Source organism: Cherax quadricarinatus, chromosome 9 (assembly GCF_038502225.1).
Source record: "Cherax quadricarinatus isolate ZL_2023a chromosome 9, ASM3850222v1, whole genome shotgun sequence".
Lineage (NCBI taxonomy): Eukaryota > Metazoa > Arthropoda > Malacostraca > Decapoda > Parastacidae > Cherax > Cherax quadricarinatus.
Window position 1 is genome coordinate 63,670,509 of NC_091300.1, and position 17,604 is coordinate 63,688,112.

Below are 17,604 nucleotides of genomic sequence, written 5' to 3' on the forward strand. Positions count from 1 at the left end.
AGGTCCTCTCCCTCTCTGCTTCCTGAGCTTTGTCATACGTCTTCTTAAAACTATGTGTGGTTCCTGCCTCCACTACTTCACTTGCTAGGTTATTCCACTTCCTGACGACTATGACTGAAGAAATACTTCCTAACGTCCCTGTGACTCGTCTGAGTCTTCAGCTTCCAATTGTGACCCCTTGTTTCTATGTCCCCTCTCTGGAACATCCCATCTCTGTCCACCTTGTCTATTCCCCGCAGTATCTTGTATGTCGTTATCATGTCTCCCCTGGCCCTTCTGTCCTCCAGTGTCGTCAGTCCGATTTCCCTCAACCTTTCCTCGTACGACATTCCCCTGAGCTCTGGAACTAGCCTTGTTGCAAACCTTTGTACTTTCTCTAACTTCTTGACGTGCTTGTGCGCGCGCGTGCGTGTGCGTGTGCGTGTGCGTGTGTGTGTGTGAATATCAGAAGAATACACACCTCTGGATCCAGCACCAGGATCTCCCACGTAACATTGGAGACACCGACGAAGGAGTAGACGATGTGGGTGCACTTATTAACGGGGATATCCTTTATAGTGTAGCTGCCTTTCCCCGGCCGGTGGATTGCCCAGTTAGAGAAGTAGCAGACGATACGAGCTTTACGGTCAGCTAGAGTAGCTGTCGACACGGCAGCCAACACGCCCACCACCGCCACGACCAGCAGCCACGCCGCCCGTGCCATCCTGCTACGGAAACAAGCTCTTGATTACATAGAAGGGAAAGATGGCAGAATTTATATAGCGGATACATAATTTTCTCCATGGCAAGACAATATGCAAACAGGTGCGGGTTACAGTGCCCTTATGGGGTGCTATCAGTAGCGGGGTGCCACAAGGATTGGTGCTCGCCCCGACGGTGTCACTAGAAACAACTTGCCAGAAAAAAATATAAAAAATTCGTGGATAATATAAAAAAACCTGAACAGGAAACAAAAAATTATGTATCCTTATCCTGACTGACTAAGGTAGTGGAATGAATGATGGAATTTAATATGGATTAATTTTATATAAAATAGATAAAATTTGAAAATTTCAGTAGGAAAAAATGAGAAAAAAAGCACTTAATAACGGGACTCTGACGAGTCATCATTACTCAGAATATCACCCCAGGATCACATATAAAATAGAGAATAACGTTTATGGGACACTAGACAACTCTGAAATAGTCTTCACATATGTGGCTATAGACAATAATGTGGTACCATGTAGTTAATATACATTTTACTAATATTGAGAGAAATGAGAGTAAATTTTACAGGCAATGTCCCGAATTATTTCACCCCATTATTGTGAAGGAACTTTGGCACATCCAACTTAGTGATATTGATGCACCTCAGAGTCAAGTGGGACTTTATTGTCACCAGGTCACAATAATATCCCACATTCGTGCCCACCTTCTCAGGTCATCACGTTTCATACCTCTGCACCTAAAATTTTTATTAAAACATATAGTTCTCAAAATTATTTGACAAATATATGCCAGTAACACTGACACGTGTGGACTGTTTATTCGGTAACAATTACTTGACCCGAGTAATTTGCTTGGGTAATTTATATAAATAAATTATATTAAAAAATATAAGTTAGATTTCCATATAACTCGCCAGATTAAGATTTGACGTTATATCCTAACGCCCTTTAGATAGGCAATTTATATTGGCCAATACAAATTAAGATACTTGTAATGAGAATTAATACTCTAGAAGGCGTACATAACGTGTGATGCAAGCGTCAATTTCTGAAGATACTGCTTTTATGACACCTTAGTTGACTTCACTGGAAGACTCGGCCGACTTCCCAATTCCTTGAGAGAGTCGACACTCCCTCTCAAGACGGTTACCCGGGTCATAATCCATTCAGTTTTCGATTTTTTTTGACCTCGTCCATTGGGTCAAATAGAGAGCCGACACCAACAGTCAACCTCACACACCTGTGTCACCAACACTGCTTCTTGCCATCCACACAACCTCACACACCCGTGTCACCAACACTGCTCCTCGTCATCCACACAACCTCACACACCCGTGTCATCAACACTGCCTCTTGCCATCCACACAACCTCACACACCCGTGTCACCAACACTGCTCCTCGTCATCCACACAACCTCACACACCCGTGTCACCAACACTGCTCCTCGTCATCCACACAACCTCACACACCCGTGTCACCAACACTGCCTCTTGCTATCAACACAACCTCACACACCCGTGTCACCAACACTGCTCCTCGTCATCCACACAACCTCACACACCCGTGTCACCAACACTGCCTCTTGCTATCAACACAACCTCACACACCCGTGTCACCAACACTGCCTCTTGCCATCAACACAACCCTCCTCCCCCACACAGTTGGAGACTCACTCGCTTCCTCACAAGTAGTTTGGCAGTTCGTCACTACCATTAACACTTCATATTTATATTACATTATGTTAACACTTCACATACACATTACTAATTATAGGAAAATTAAATTTTCCACAAATATATACTTATGTATATATAGGATATGCCATAATTTGCATATTTTATCCAAGTTGTTGTTTTACGTATGGAAGATGACATTCTTCTTTGCAAATATACAGGGTCTAAAGTCAGCAACAAACAACAAAATACCTTTCATCCGTGGACTGCTTGCAGAGGCAAAGGCAATGTTCGCGGCTTTCACTGAGACCCACATAAAGGATCACTTGGACAACGAAATATGGATCCCAGGTTACAACCTATACAGATGTGACAGAGTGAACAGGCAAAAGGGGGGGCGGGGTTGGCCTGTACATTGCAGAGTCACTTGTTTGCACAGAACTTCTTAATGCCTCAAATGATGTAGTGGAAGTTTTAGCAGTAAAGGTCGAGAACCAAAACCTAGTCATTGTGGTAGTCTACAAGCCTCCGGATGCAACATCCCAGCAATTCCAGGAACAGCTGTTAAAAATTGACCACTGTCTGGAAAATCTTCCAGCTCCTGCACCCAACATCTTGCTCCTGGGGGATTTCAACTTAAGGCACCTAAAATGGAGGAATATAGCAAATAATATTGTTGCAGTAATAACACCAGGAGGCAGCTCTGATGAAAACTCACACGAGCTTTTAAATCTCTGCACAAAATTCAATTTAAACCAGCAAATAATAGAGCCTACTAGAAAGGAGAATACACTAGACCTCATCTTCACTAACAATGATGATCTGATAAGAAATGTCACCATATCAAAAACAATATACTCAGATCACAACATAATTGAGGTTCAGACATGTATGCGTGGAGCCCCAGACCGACATAATGAGACTAGTCACGAGGGAGCATTCACCAAATTCAACTTCAATAACAAAAACATAAAGTGGGACCAAGTAAACCAAGTCCTAACCGATATAAGCTGGGAAGATATACTAAGCAACACAGACCCCAACTTATGCCTAGAACAGATTAACTTGGTGGCACTATGTATGCACAAGACATATTCCTCTAAGAAAAAGGAGGAGTAGATGTAAAATAGAAAGAGACAGGCGCTCCCTTTACAGGCGACGGAAAAGAATAACAGAGTGGCTAAAAGAGGTCAATATATCTGAAATGCGTAGGGAGACACTGGTCAGAGAAATAGCAAACATCGAACTTAAGCTAAAGGAATCTTATAGGAGTCAGGAATCGCGGGAAGAACTAAAAGCCATCAATGAAATCTAAAGAAACCCAAAGCATTTCTTCTTCTATGCCAAATCAAAGTCGAGAACAACGTCCAGTATTGGGCCCCTACTTAAACAAGATGGGTCCTACACAGATGACAGCAAGGAAACGAGTGAGCTACTCAAGTCCCAATATGACTCAGTTTTTAGCAAGCCACTAACCAGACTGAGAGTCGAAGATCAAAATGAATTTTTTATGAGAGCCACAGAATTTGGTTAACACAAGCCTATCTGATGTTATCCTTATGCCAAATGACTTCGAACAGGCGATAAATGACATGCCCATGCACTCTGCCCCAGGGCCAGACTCATGGAACTCCGTGTTCATCAAGAACTGCAAGAAGCCCCTATCACAAGCCTTTACCATCCTATGGAGAGGGAGCATGGACACGGGGGTCGTCCCACAGTTACTAAAAACAACAGACATAGCCCAACTCCACAAAGGGGGCGGTAAAGCAACAGCAAAGAACTACAGACCGATAGCACTAACATCCCATATCATAAAATCTTTGAAAGGGTCCTAAGAAGCAAGATAATCACCCATCTAGAAACCCATCAGTTACACAACCCAGGGTAACATGGGTTTAAAACAGGTTGCTCCTGACTGTCTCAACTATTGGATCACCACGACAAGGTCCTAGATGCACTAGAAGACAAAAAGAATGCAGATGTAATATATACAGACTTTGCAAAAGCCTTCGACAAGTGTGACCATGGCGTAATAGCGCACAAAATGCGTGCTAAAGGAATAACAGGAAAAGTCGGTTGATGGATCTATAATTTCCTCACTAACAGAACACAGAGTAGTAGTCAACAGAGTAAAGTCCGAGGCAGCCACGGTGAAAAGCTGTTCCACAAGGCACAGTACTCGCTCCCATCTTGTTCCTCATCCTCATATCTGACAGACAAGGATGTCAGCCACAGCACCGTGTCTTCCTTTGCAGATGACACCCGAATCTGCATGACAGTGTCTTCCATTGCAGACACTGCAAGGCTCCAGGCGGACATCAACCAAATCTTTCAGTGGGCTGCAGAAAATATGAAGTTCAACGATGAGAAATTTTAATTACTCAGATATGGTAAACACGAGGAAATTAAATCATCAGAGAACAAAACAAATTCTGGCCACAAAATAGAGCGAAACACCAACGTCAAAGACCTGGGAGTGATCATGTCGGAGGATCTCACCTTCAAGGACCATAACATTGTATCAATCGCATCTGCTAGAAAAATGACAGGATGGATAATGAGAACCTTCAAAACTAGGGAGGCCAAGCCCATGATGACACTCTTCAGGTCACTTTTTCTATCTAGGCTGGAATATTGCTGCACACTAACAGCACCTTTCAAGGCAGGTGAAATTGCCGACCTAGAAAATGTACAGAGAACCTTCACGGCGCACATAACGGAGATAAAACACCTCAATTACTGGGAGCGCTTGAGGTTCCTAAACCTGTATTCCCTGGAACGCAGGAGGGAGAGATACATGATTATATACACCTGGAAAATCCTAGAGGGACTAGTACCGAACTTGCACACGAAAATCACTCACTACGAAAGCAAAAGACTTGGCATACGATGCAACATCCCCCCAATGAAAAGCAGGGGTGTCACTAGCACGTTAAGAGACCATACAGTAAGTGTCAGGGGCCCGAGACTGTTCAACTGCCTCCCAGCACACATAAGGTGGATTACCAACAGACCCCTGGCAGTCTTCAAGCTGGCACTGGACAAGCACCTAAAGTCAGTTCCTGATCAGCCGGGCTGTGGCTCGTACGTTGGTTTGCGTGCAGCCAGCAGTAACAGCCTGGTTGATCAGGCTCTGATCCACCAGGAGGTCTGGTCACAGACTGGGCCGCGGGGGCGTTGACCCCCGGAACTCTCTCCAGGTAAACTCCAGGTAATGAAATATATATTACTACTGCATTTACTAAAGTGTTTAAGTTGTTTAATATATGTTGTCTGTCAATTTAAGGTGACTAGTCGATGTTAGTGTGACGGAGTTGCTTAGTATTACAACCCAGGATTCCAAATGGCCTGTTACCCCGGGTGTAATGGGAGCAAATAAACACAGTAGAAAAAGTTTAGACTTACATTATCCTTCACCAATTTATAACAGCAATATGTACACTATGTACAGTGATAAGTATAGTACACTCCATGGTAAGCAAAGCAGAAATAGAAGCCACAAGATAGCAGACCGTGCTTCAACCAGCTCTAGAATGGGAATGACAAGGGCAGACAGGAGAGCGGTACCCACATAACCTCTGCGATTGCCAAAACCATCTTCTTATTGGCTAGAACCTGGTCACTAGTTGAACGACGGGGCCCCATCATCAACTCTTAGCAACCTGGTTCGCTGGTTGGGGGAGATAGCCTGTAAATGAGGGTGTGTACGTGCGCCGAATAAAGGTTACGTACTCTTTGCATGCCACACTTAGTAACAGTGTGGCAGGGTGGTTGCTTAGTAACAGTGTGACAGGGAGTTGCTTAGTAACAGTGTGGCAGGGAGTTGCTTAGTAACAGTGTGACAGGGAGTTGCTTAGTAACAGTGTGACAGGGAGTTGCTTAGTAACAGTGTGACAGGGAGTTGCTTAGTAACAGTGTGGCAGGGAGTTGCTTAGTAACAGTGTGACAGGGAGTTGCTTAGTAACAGTGTGACAGGGAGTTGCTTAGTAACAGTGTGACAGGGAGTTGCTTAGTAACAGTGTGACAGGGAGTTGCTTAGTAACAGTGTGACAGGGAGTTGCTTAGTAACAGTGTGACAGGGAGTTGCTTAGTAACAGAGTGGCAGGGAGTTGCTTAGTAACAGTGTGACAGGGAGTTGCTTAGTAACAGTGTGGCAGGGAGTTGCTTAGTAACAGTGTGACAGGGAGTTGCTTAGTAACAGTGTGGCAGGGAGTTGCTTAGTAAAAGTGTGGCAGGGAGTTGCTTAGTAACAGTGTGACAGGGAGTTGCTTAGTAACAGTGTGGCAGGGTGGTTGCTTAGTAACAGTGTGACAGGGAGTTGCTTAGTAACAGTGTGGCAGGGAGTTGCTTAGTAACAGTGTGACAGGGAGTTGCTTAGTAACAGTGTGGCAGGGAGTTGCTTAGTAACAGTGTGGCAGGGAGTTGCTTAGTAACAGTGTGACAGGGAGTTGCTTAGTAACAGTGTGGCAGGGTGGTTGCTTAGTAACAGTGTGACAGGGAGTTGCTTAGTAACAGTGTGGCAGGGTGGTTGCTTAGTAACAGTGCGGCAGGGAGTTGCTTAGTAACAGGGTGGTTGCTTAGTAACAGTGTGGCAGGGTGGTTGCTTAGTAACAGTGTGGCAGGGTGGTTGCTTAGTAACAGTGTGGCAGGGTGGTTGCTTAGTAACAGTGTGACAGGGAGTTGCTTAGTAACAGTGTGGCAGGGTGGTTGCTTAGTAACAGTGTGGCAGGGAGTTGCTTAGTAACAGTGTGGCAGGGTGGTTGCTTAGTAACAGTGTGGCAGGGTGGTTGCTTAGTAACAGTGTGGCAGGGAGTTGCTTAGTAACAGTGTGGCAGGGTGGTTGCTTAGTAACAGTGTGGCAGGTTGCTTGGTTGCTTAGTAACAGTGTGACAGTGGAGTTGCTTAGTAACAGGGTGGTTGCTTAGTAACAGTGGGAGTTGCTTAGTAACAGTGTGTTGCTTAGCAGGGCTTAGTTGCTTAGTAACAGTGTGGCAGGGTGGTTGCTTAGTAACAGTGTGGCAGGGTGGTTGCTTAGTAACAGTGTGACAGGGAGTTGCTTAGTAACAGTGTGGCAGGGTGGTTGCTTAGTAACAGTGTGGCAGGGTGGTTGCTTAGTAACAGTGTGACAGGGAGTTGCTTAGTAACAGTGTGGCAGGGAGTTGCTTAGTAACAGTGTGGCAGGGAGTTGCTTAGTAACAGTGTGGCAGGGAGTTGCTTAGTAACAGTGTGGCAGGGTGGTTGCTTAGTAACAGTGTGACAGGGAGTTGCTTAGTAACAGTGTGGCAGGGAGTTGCTTAGTAACAGTGTGGCAGGGAGTTGCTTAGTAACAGTGTGACAGGGAGTTGCTTAGTAACAGTGTGGCAGGGAGTTGCTTAGTAACAGTGTGGCAGGGAGTTGCTTAGTAACAGTGTGACAGGGAGTTGCTTAGTAACAGTGTGACAGGGAGTTGCTTAGTAACAGTGTGGCAGGGAGTTGCTTAGTAACAGTGTGGCAGGGTGGTTGCTTAGTAACAGTGTGGCAGGGTGGTTGCTTAGTAACAGTGTGGCAGGGTGGTTGCTTAGTAACAGTGTGGCAGGGTGGTTGCTTAGTAACAGTGTGGCAGGGTGGTTGCTTAGTAACAGTGTGGCAGGGTGGTTGCTTAGTAACAGTGTGGCAGGGTGGTTGCTTAGTAACAGTGTGGCATTGAGATTGCTTAGTATCCTGGTGAGCAGCCTCCTGAGTTCTTGGGTGACGGGAGTATCCCTGGAGGTTGCCTCGTGGTTCCAGGAGTCACAGGCCAACCGCCGACCGCCCGTATCTCTTGTCGACATGGGTGTGAAGCATGGATTTTTAATGCTGCAGAGAGGAGAAGGATGGAGGCAGTGGAGATGTCGTTTTTGAGGGCAATGTGTGGTGAGAATATTATGCAGGGAATTTATAGTTTGGAGATTAGGAGGAAGTGTGGAATTACCAAAAGCATTATTTAGAGGTCTGGGAAGGTGTTGATGAGGTGCTTTAGACATTTAGAGAGTGTGGAGACAAGCAGAATGATTATTGGAGCGTTCAATTTTGAGATGAAGGAAAGGCATGGTAGGGGTCGTCCTATTAAAGGTTGGAGGAACGGGGTTATGAGTGTTAGAGGTCTGGACTTCCAGCAAGCATCTGTGAGCGTGTAAGGAGTGAGCGGAGACAAGTGCTTTTTATAAATTGACGTACTATTAAAGTGTAAGGAAATATATACGAAAGGATTCAGGGAAACCAGGTAGCCGGACTAGAGTCCATTTGCTACAGTTAGTCTTTGCTGCCATTAGCCAAAGACTGTGTTTGTGTGTGTGTACTCACCTAGTTGTACTCACCTAGTTGAGGTTGCGGGGGTCGAGTCCGAGCTCCTGGCCCCGCCTCTTCACTGATCGCTACTAGGTCACTCTCCCTGAGCCGTGAGCTTTATCATACCTCTGCTTAAAGCTATGTATGGATCCTGCCTCCACTACATCGCTTCCCAAACTATTCCACTTACTGACTACTCTGTGGCTGTGTGTGTGTGTGTGTGTGTGTGTGTGTGTGTGTGTGTGTGTGTACTCACCTAATTGTACTCACCTAATTGTGGTTGCAGGGGTCGAGATTCAGCTCCTGGCCCCGCCTCTTCACTGATTGCTACTAGGTCCTCTCTCTCTCTGCTTCCTGAGCTTTATCATACCTCTTCTTAAAACTATGTATGGTTCCTGCCTCCACTACTTCACTTGCTAGGCTATTCCACTTCCTGACGACTCTATGACTGAAGAAATACTTCCTAACGTCCCCTGTGACTCGTCTGAGTCTTCAGCTTCCAGTTGTGACCCCTTGTTTCTGTGTCCCCTCTCTGGAACATCCTATCTCTGCCCACCTTATCTATTCCCCGCAGTATCTTGTATGTCGTTATCATGTCTCCCCTGACCCTTCTGTGTGTGTGTGTGTGTGTGTGTGTGTGTGTGTGTGTGTGTGTGTGTGTGTGTGTGTGTGTGTGTGTGTGTGTGTGTGCTTGTGTGAGTGTTTGTGTGTGTATGTATGTGTGTGTGTACTCACCGTGTTGTACTCACCTAGTTGTGATTGCAGGGGTCGTGTCACAACTTCTGGCCCCGCCTCTTCACTGACCGCTACTAGGTCACTCTTCCTGCTCCATGAGCTTTATCATACCTCTTCTTAAAACTATGTATGGATCCTACCTCCACTACATGACCTCTCAGACTATTCCACCTCTTGACAATTCTGTGACTGAAGAAATACTTCCTAACATCCCTGTGATTATCTTAGTTTTCAACTTCCAACTGTGACCCCTTGTTGCTGTGTTTCATCTCTGGAACATCCTGTCTCTGTCCACCTTGTTGATTCCTCTCAGTATTTTATATGTCGTTATCATGTCCCCCCTATCTCTCCTGTCCTCCAGTGTCGTCAGGTTGATTTCCCTTAACCTCTCCTCGTAGGACATACCTCTTAGCTCCAGGACTAGTCTTGTTGCAAACCTTTGCACTTTCTCTAGTTTCTTTACGTGCTTGGCTAGGTGTGGGTTCCAAACTGGTGCCGCATACTCCAATATGGGCCTAACGTACACGGTGTACAGGGTCCTGAACGACTCCTTGTTAAGATGTCGGAATGCTGTTCTGAGGTTTGCCAGGCGCCCATATGCTGCAGCAGTTGTTTGGTTGATGTGCGCTTCACTGTGTATGTGTGTGTGCTTTTTTGCATGTGTTGAAAAAAACATACATTAATGCTGTGTGTATTATATACATTAAGATATACGATCGCAACAACATATGTTACAATCTCTATAGCCATATTTGTTTGTAGATGAATGGTTCAGAGAACCGACATTAGGCACGACCTACTTCCACATTGAACAAATGTGACACCACCTATGACTGCTGCACCTCTCCTGCCATACGGTTTATAAGCTGCTTCTCCGCTCACATGCCGTATTCTACTCAAGATTGATGGACTGAACACATCGACTCAAGGTTGAGGGACTGATTACCTCATTCTCCTCCTGTTCTTCAAGATTCTCCTTTGTATGGACTGATGAAGCCACTGTGTGGCGAAACGTTTCCTCAATAAAGATACCCAAGACTTGCACATGTGTCTAATTTATCAGCTATATTTGTATTGACTAGTAGCGACAGTGACATCGTTGATGATATCACATCAACGATGTGATATCATCAACGGTGTGATATCTTCAACGGTGGGGCACTGTTTAACCAGTTATAACGGGATGCTCATTCGCAGGAGGAGTGGCACTGTAGAACCATGAAATATGTGTGGACGAGGCATCTCGTTTGGCACTCAGAATATTCGTGTCTGGAGTGTGCGTCATTGGTGTGGCCCCCTGGCCCACTAAACAGCGGGTGACAGTGCCAAACCTAGGGTGCCAAGCCTATCTCGTCTCCCACACACACACACGCACATCCGTCCACCACTCTCCCGGTGTGACATAGCAAGGATAGATACTGACACAGTGGCTAGCGTTGCGGAAGACCACCTCAAAGAACACTTAGCTAACAATTGTTGCCTGGCAGCGTGGGCGCTGACCCCCGGAACACCCAGATATACACCATCCAGGTATACAGCCTCCATGTATACACCCTCCAGATATACACCATCCAAGCATACACCCTCCATGTATACACTCTCCATGTATACAACCTCAAGGTATACACCTTCCATGTATACATCCTTCATGTATACATTCTCCATGTATACACCCTCTAGGTATACACTATCCAGGTATACACCCTCCATATATACATCCACCATGTATACACCCTCAAAGTATACACCATCCAGATATACTTCCTCCAAGTATACACCCTCCATGTATACACCCTTCAGGTATACACCCCTCAAAGTATACACCATCCAGGTATACATCCTCCAGGCATACACCCTCCATGTATACATCATAGCGATATTCCTGAAATAATAGATTATGTAGAACAGGATGATAATAAACTATGTTCGATTGCGGTAACTAGTGACATGGTCCTCAGACAAATAGAGAAACTAAAACCTAACAAATCCCCAGGTCCTGATGAACTGTTTGCAAGGGTGTTAAAGGAATGTAAAGAGGAACTTAGCATACCTTTGGCTAATCTTTTCAACATATCACTACAAACTGGCATAGTGCCTGATAAGTGGAAAATGGCAAATGTAATACCTATTTACAAGGCAGGTGACAGGTCCTTGGCTTCGAACTATAGACCAATAAGCCTTACTTCCACAGTGGGAAAATTTATGGAATCAATAATTGCCGAAGCAATTCGTAGCCATCTTGATAGGCACAGATTGATTAATGAATCTCAACATGGTTTTACAAAGGGGCGTTCCTGTCTGACGAATTTACTAACTTTTTTCACTAAGGTGTTTGAGGAGGTAGATCATGGTAATGAATATGATATTGTGTATATGGACTTCAGTAAGGCTTTCGATAGAGTTCCACACCAGAGGCTATTGAGGAAACTTAAGGTACACGGAATAGGAGGAAAATTTTTTTCCTGGGTAGAGGCATGGCTGACAAATAGGCAGCAGAGAGTTTGCATAAATGGGGAGAAATCAGAAAGGGGGCACGTCATAAGCGGTGTTCCTCAGGGGTCAGTGTTGGGCCCCCTGCTGTTCACAATTTACATAAACGACATAGATGTGGGAATAAATAGCGACATGAGCAAATTTGCTGATGACACCAAAATAGGCCGTCCAATTCATTCTAATGAAGACACTAGAGCACTCCAGGATGATTTAAATAGACTGATGCAATGGTCGGAGGAATGGCAGATGCAGTTTAATGTTGACAAATGGAAATTTCTAAATGTTGGACTGGTAAATAACCATGCCACATATAAACTAAATAATGTAGATCTTAATACTACTGATTGCGAAAAGGATTTAGGAGTTCTAGTTAGCAGTAATTTAAAACCAAGACAACAGTGCATTAGTGTTCGCAATAAAGCCTAACAGAATTCTTGGCTTCATATCTAGAAGTATAATTAATAGAAGTCCTCAGGTTGTTCTTCAACTCTATACATCCTTGGTTAGGCCTCATTTAGACTATGCTGCTCAGTTCTGGTCACCGTATTACAGAATGGATATAAATGCTCTGGAAAACGTACAGAGGAGGATGACGAAGATGATCCCATGTATCAGAAATCTTCCCTATGAGGATAGACTGAGGGCCCTGAATCTGCACTCTCTCGAAAGGCGTAGAATTAGGAGGGATGTGATCGAGGTGTATAAATGGAAAACAGGAATAAATAAAGGGGATGTAAATAGTGTGCTGAAAATTTCCAGCCAAGACAGGACTCGCAGCAATGGTTTCAAGTTGGAAAAATTCAGATTCAGGAAGGATATAGGAAAGCACTGGTTTGGTAATAGAGTTGTGGATGAGTGGAACAAACTCCCGAGTACAGTTATTCAGGCTAAAGCGTTGTGTAGTTTTAAAAATAGGTTAGATAAATACATGAGTGGGTGCGGGTGGGTGTGAGTTGGACCTGACTAGCTTGTGCTGCTGGGTCTGGTGCGGTGCTCTATCCTTGAGTGGTGGTGGCCAGACTGGGTGGGTCATTGGGCTAATCCGAGGGGGGGGGATCATTGGGCAAATCCCGGGAGGGGGGGGGGGAATGGACCTGCTCCGCATGGGTCAGTAGCCCTGTTGCAGTGTTCCTTCTTTCTTATGTTCTTATGTATACATCTTCCAGGTATACACCCTCCATGTATACATCCTTCAGGTATACATCCTCCAGGTATACACCCTCCAGGTATATATCCTCCAGGTATACACCCTCCAGGTATACATCCTCCAGGTATACATCCTCCAGGTGTACATCCTGCAGGTATACACCCTCCAAGTATACATCCTACAGGTACACATTCTCCAGGTATGCACCCTCCAGGTATACATCCTCCAGGTATACACCCTCCAGGTATACATCCTACAGGGATACACCCTCCATGTATACATCCTCCAGGTACATATTCTCCAGGTATGAACCCTCCAGGTATACATCCTACAGGTATACACCCTCCATGTATACATCCTCCAGGTACACATTCTCCAGGTATGCACCCTCCAGGTATACATCCTACAGGTATACACCCTCCATGTATACATCCTACAGATACACATTCTCCAGGTATGCACCCTCCAGGTATACATCCTCCAGGTATACACCCTCCAGGTATGCATCCTACAGGTATACACCCTCCATGTATACATCCTTCAGGTACACATTCTCCAGGTATGCACCCTCCATGTATACATCCTACAGGTATACATTCTCCAGGTATGCACCCTCCAGGTATACATCCTCCAGGTATACATTCTCCAGGTATGCACCCTCCAGGTATACATCCTCCAGGTACGCATTCTCCTGGTATGCACCCTCCAGGTATACATCCTCCAGGTACACATTCTCCAGGTATGCACCCTCCAGGTATACATCCTCCAGGTACACATTCTCCAGGTATGCACCCTCCAGGTATACATCCTCCAGGTATACATTCTCCAGGTATGCACCCTCCAGGTATACATCCTCCAGGTACACATTCTCCAGGTATGCACCCTCCAGGTATACATCCTCCAGGTACACATTCTCCAGGTATGCACCCTCCAGGTATACATCCTCCAGGAATACATTCTCCAGGTTTACCTGGAGTTACCTGGAGAGAGTTCCGGGGGTCAACGCCCCCGCGGCCCGGTCTGTGACCAGACCTCCTGGTGGATCAGAGACCCTCCAGGTATACATCCTCTAGGTATACATTCTCCAGATATGCACCCTCCAGGTATTCATCCTCCAGGTACACATTCTTCTTGTATGCCCCCTCCAGGTATACATCCTCCAGGTATACATTCTCCAGGTATGCACCCTCCAGGTATACATCCTCCAGGTATACATTCTCCAGGTATGCACCCTCCAGGTATACATCCTCCAGGTACACATTCTCCAGGTATGTACCCTCCAGGTATACATCCTCCAGGTACACATTCTCTAGATATGCACCCTCCAGGTATACATCCTCCAGGTACATATTCTCCAGGTATGCACCCTCCAGGTATACATCCTCCTGGTACACATTCTCCAGGTATGCACCCTCCAGGTATACATCCTCCAGGTACACATTCTCCAGGTATGCACCCTCCAGGTATACATCCTCCAGGTACACATTCTCCAGGTATGCACCCTCCAGGTATACATCCTCCAGGTACACATTCTCCAGGTATGTACTCTCCAGGTATACATCCTACAGGTATACACCCTCCAGGTATACATCCTCCAGGTACACATTCTCCAGGTATGCACCCTTCAGGTATACATCCTCCAGGTACACATTCTCCAGGTATGCACCCTTCAGGTATACATCCTCCAGGTACACATTCTCCAGGTATGCACCCTCCAGGTATATGACCTTCCGAGGTAATCCTGCAGATAGAGGTTATTATGTCGCTTCTGGTGTAGCCATTAACGTCTTTATATTCCTGAAAGAAGATACGTTTATCGTTCTTATAAAACGTATGATGTAAACTTGATGTGGGAACTGAGAGTAAACTGGCAGAGTCTACGTGATATGAGCTAAATGTTCTTCAAGTCTCCAGCCTTAAGTTAGGAGGAGTTAGTTTCCGCCAGTGTGTGTGTGTGTTTATGTGTGTGTGTGTGTGTGTGTGTGTGTGTGTGTGTGTGTGTGTGTGTGTGTGTGTGTGTGTGTGTGTGTACTCACCTATTTGTGGTTGCAGGGATCGAGTCATAGCTCCTGGCCCCGCCTCTTCGCTGATTGCTACTAGGTCCTCTCTCTCCCTGCTCCATGAGCTTTATCATACCTCGCCTTAAAACTATGTATGGTTCCCGCCTCCACTACGTCACTTTCTAGGCTATTCCACGGTCTGACTACTCTATGACTGAAGAAATACTTCCTAACATCCCTTTGATTCATCTGAATCTTCAACTTCCAATTGTGACCTCTTGTGTCTGTGTCCCTTCTCTGGAACATCCCATCTTTGTCCACGTTGTCTATTCCGCGCAGTATTTTATATGTCATTATCATGTCTCCCCTGATCCTACTGTCCTCCAGTGTCATCAGGCCGATTTCCCTCAACCTTTCTTCATAGGACAATCCCCGTAGCTCTGGGACTAGTCTTGTTGCAAACCTTTGTACTTTCTCTAATTTCTTGACGTGCTTGACCAGGTGTGGATTCCAAACTGGTGCTGCATACTCCAGTATGGGCCTGACGTAAATGGTATACAGAGTCTTGAACGACTCCTTACTGAGGTATCGGAACGCTATCCGTAGGTTTGCCAGGCGCCCGTATGCTGCAGCAGTTCTCTGATTGATGTGCACCTCAGGAGATATGCTCGGTGTTATACTCACCCCCAGATCTTTTTCCTTGAGTGAGGTTTGCAGTCTTAGGCCATCTAAACTATATTGTGTCTGCAGTCTTCTTTGCCCTTCCCCAATCTTCATGACTTTGCATTTGGCAGGGTTAAACTCAAGGAGCCAGTTACTGGACCAGGCTTGTAGCCTGTCCAGGTCTCTTTGTAGTCCTGCCTGATCCTCATCCGATTTGATTCTTCTCATTAACTTCACATCATCTGCAAACAAGGACACTTCTGAGTCTATCCCTTCCGTTATGTCATTCACATATACCAAGAATAGCACAGGTCCTAGGACTGACCCCTCTGGAACCCCGCTTGTCACAAGCGCCCACTCTGACACCTCGTCACGTACCATGACTCGTTGTTGCCTCCCTGTCAGGTATTCTCTGATCCATTGCAGTGCCTTTCCTGTTATGTGTGCCTGATCCTCTAGCTTTTGCAGTAACCTCTTGTGAGGAACTGTGTCGAAGACCTTCTTGCAGTCCAAAAATACGCAGTCGATCCACCCCTCTCTCTCTTGTCTTACTTCTGTCACCTTGTCATAAAACTCTAGTAGGTTTGTGACACAGGATTTTCCTTCCCTGAAACCGTGCTGGTTGTCAATTTTATACTTGTTTCTTTTCAGGTGCTCCACCACTCTCCTCCTGATGATCTTCTCCATGACTTTGCATACTATACACGTTAGTGATACAGGTCTGTAGTTTAGTGCCTCATGTCAGTCTCCCTTTTTAAAAACTGGGACTACATTTGCCATCTTCCATACCTCAGGGAGTTGCCCAGTTTCAGTTGATGTGTTGAAGATCTTTGTTAATGGCACACACAGTATCTCTGCTCCCTCTTTAAGGACCCACGGAGAGATGTTGTCTGGTCCCTCCGCCTTTGAGGTGTCAAGTTTGCATAGCAGCTTCTTCACCTCCTCCTTGGTTATATGTACCTCATCCAGCACTTGCTGGTGTACACCCCTGTTCTGATTTCCTGGAGTCCTACTGGTTTCCACTGTAAATACTTCTTTAAATCTCGTGTTGAGCTCCTGACATACTTCTCGGTCATTTCTTGTGAACTTCCCATCACCCTTCCCCAGTCTGATTACCTTGTCCTTGACTGTTGTTTTCCTCCTGATGTGGTTATACAACAGCTTCGGGTCAGACTGGACTTTCGACGCTATGTCATTTTCATATTGTCGCTGAGCCTCCCTTCTTATCTGTGCATATTCGTTTCTGGCTCTTTGGCTAATCTCTTTATTTTCCTGAGTTCTCTGTCTTCTGTACCTTTACCATTCTCTAGTACACCTAGTTTTTGCCTCCCTACACCTTTGGGTGAACCAAGGACTCGTTCTGTTCTTCCCATTATTTCTGTTTCCCTTGGGAACAAACCTCTCCTCTGCCTCCTTGCATTTTGTTGCCACATAGTCCATCATTTCTTGTACTGGTTTTCCTGTCAGTTCCCTCCCCCACTGAATGTCTTGCCGGAAGTTCCTCATGCCTGAGCAGTTCCCCCTTTTGTAGTTTGGTTTTTCCCAACCTATTCCTGCTGCTCTCTCCACGTGAAGCTCAACTATGTAGTCGAAGCACAGAACCACATGATCACTAGCTCCCAGGGGCCTTTCATACATGATATCCTCGATGTCCGAACTACTCAAGGTGAATACAAGGTCCAGTCTTGCTGGTTCATCCTCTCCTCTCTCTCTGGTAATGTGTCTAACATGTTGATGCATGAGGTTTTCCAGTACCACATCCATCATCTTGGCTCTCCATGTTTTGGGACCCCCATGGGGCTCCAGGCTTTCCCAGTCAATCTCCTTGTGATTGAAATCACCCATAACTAGTAACTTTGCTCCCCCCATGTGT

General features: G+C 45.6%; 1 protein-coding gene across 2 annotated transcripts in view; it reads right to left on the reverse strand.

Annotated features, from left to right (window-relative positions):
- Nucleotides 1-17,604, reverse strand: part of LOC128686055 (endochitinase) — a 95,438-nt gene that overhangs the window by 53,791 nt on the left and 24,043 nt on the right. The window contains exons 1-2 of one of the 2 annotated variants that reach the window (XM_053772696.2): nucleotides 1,733-1,871; nucleotides 461-704 (exon numbers count right to left, since the gene is read on the reverse strand). In XM_053772696.2, the coding sequence (XP_053628671.2) occupies nucleotides 461-704; nucleotides 1,733-1,734 (246 nt within the window). In that variant the 5' untranslated portion in view covers nucleotides 1,735-1,871. Of the gene's footprint in view, nucleotides 1-460; nucleotides 705-1,732; nucleotides 1,872-17,604 lie in introns of those variants that run through there. The other variant, XM_053772697.2, reaches the window with a different exon arrangement.